The 979-nt window shown below is 38.1% G+C and overlaps 1 protein-coding gene across 1 annotated transcript in view; it reads left to right on the top strand.

Annotated features, from left to right (window-relative positions):
• The window catches only part of DOCK8 (dedicator of cytokinesis 8), a 201736-nt gene that overhangs the window by 168559 nt on the left and 32198 nt on the right, over positions 1-979 (top strand). The window contains 1 exon segment of the mRNA XM_025051397.1: positions 386-486. Within this exon segment, the coding sequence (XP_024907165.1) occupies positions 386-486 (101 nt within the window).

Here is a 979-nt window from a genome sequence, read left to right as displayed (position 1 = left end):
AACTAAGATGAGGTCTTAAGCTTCCTCCCACTTGGTATGAAAATCTCCGATGTTCTGGATTACAGTTTAGGCCTTTTGAAGTTGCAAATAACTGGAACTAGTTCAAACTAACTTAAACAAAAAGGATAATCAAGAGGGAAAATAGTGTAAGGATTCAGAACTAAATCATGGATCCCAAAGGCCAACTCACATCTGGGCCTCAGAAGCACCTGGACCTGCAAAGATGAAGGCCAGAGAGGATCCAGTCTAGACTCCCCTCCACCAGCAATCTCTACTCTCTTAGAGAAGCCTATTCATGCTACCCCCTTGCACTTTCAATGCAATCCTAACTTGTTACCATGAACTACAAAGGCAAGATTATTTGGAGGTGTACACTTTTTTGCAGGTGGAGGAACTGCTCTGCAATCTGAATAGCATCTTATATGACACTGTGAAAATGAGGGAATTTCAGGAAGATCCTGAGATGCTCATGGATCTCATGTACAGGTAAAATCAAAAGGGTGTCACTTAAGGGTCTAGGGTCTGTCACTGTGGCATTCTTATTACTGTAATTATCACAAGCTATGTGGGCATATTGTTTCGGATGACATCCAAAACTGTATATAGAAATTGGTAGAAATTAATCATTCAGAGTGAGTTGATTCATGTACAAGTTATCAGAAAGATCTCCCTAATTATGGTAAAAGCATTTTATAACACTATCTTCTGCCTATCCACTGTTATATGAATTTCCTATATAGTCTTTTTTTTTACTTTTTAAAAATTAAGTTTATTGGGATAACATTGGTTAATATAATAATATAATTTTCAGGTGCACATTATAATTTCACATCTGTATATTCTATTGTGTGTTTACCACCCAAAGTCTAGTTTTCTTCAGCTACCATATATTTGATACCCTTTACCCACTTCACCCTCTCCATACACCCCTATATTTGACACCCTTTACCCCAACTACCTTCCCCCTCCTCCACTACCC

Source organism: Pteropus alecto, unplaced genomic scaffold, assembly GCF_000325575.1.
Source record: "Pteropus alecto unplaced genomic scaffold, ASM32557v1 scaffold95, whole genome shotgun sequence".
Lineage (NCBI taxonomy): Eukaryota > Metazoa > Chordata > Mammalia > Chiroptera > Pteropodidae > Pteropus > Pteropus alecto.
This window is presented reverse-complemented; position numbering and strand designations above follow the sequence as displayed.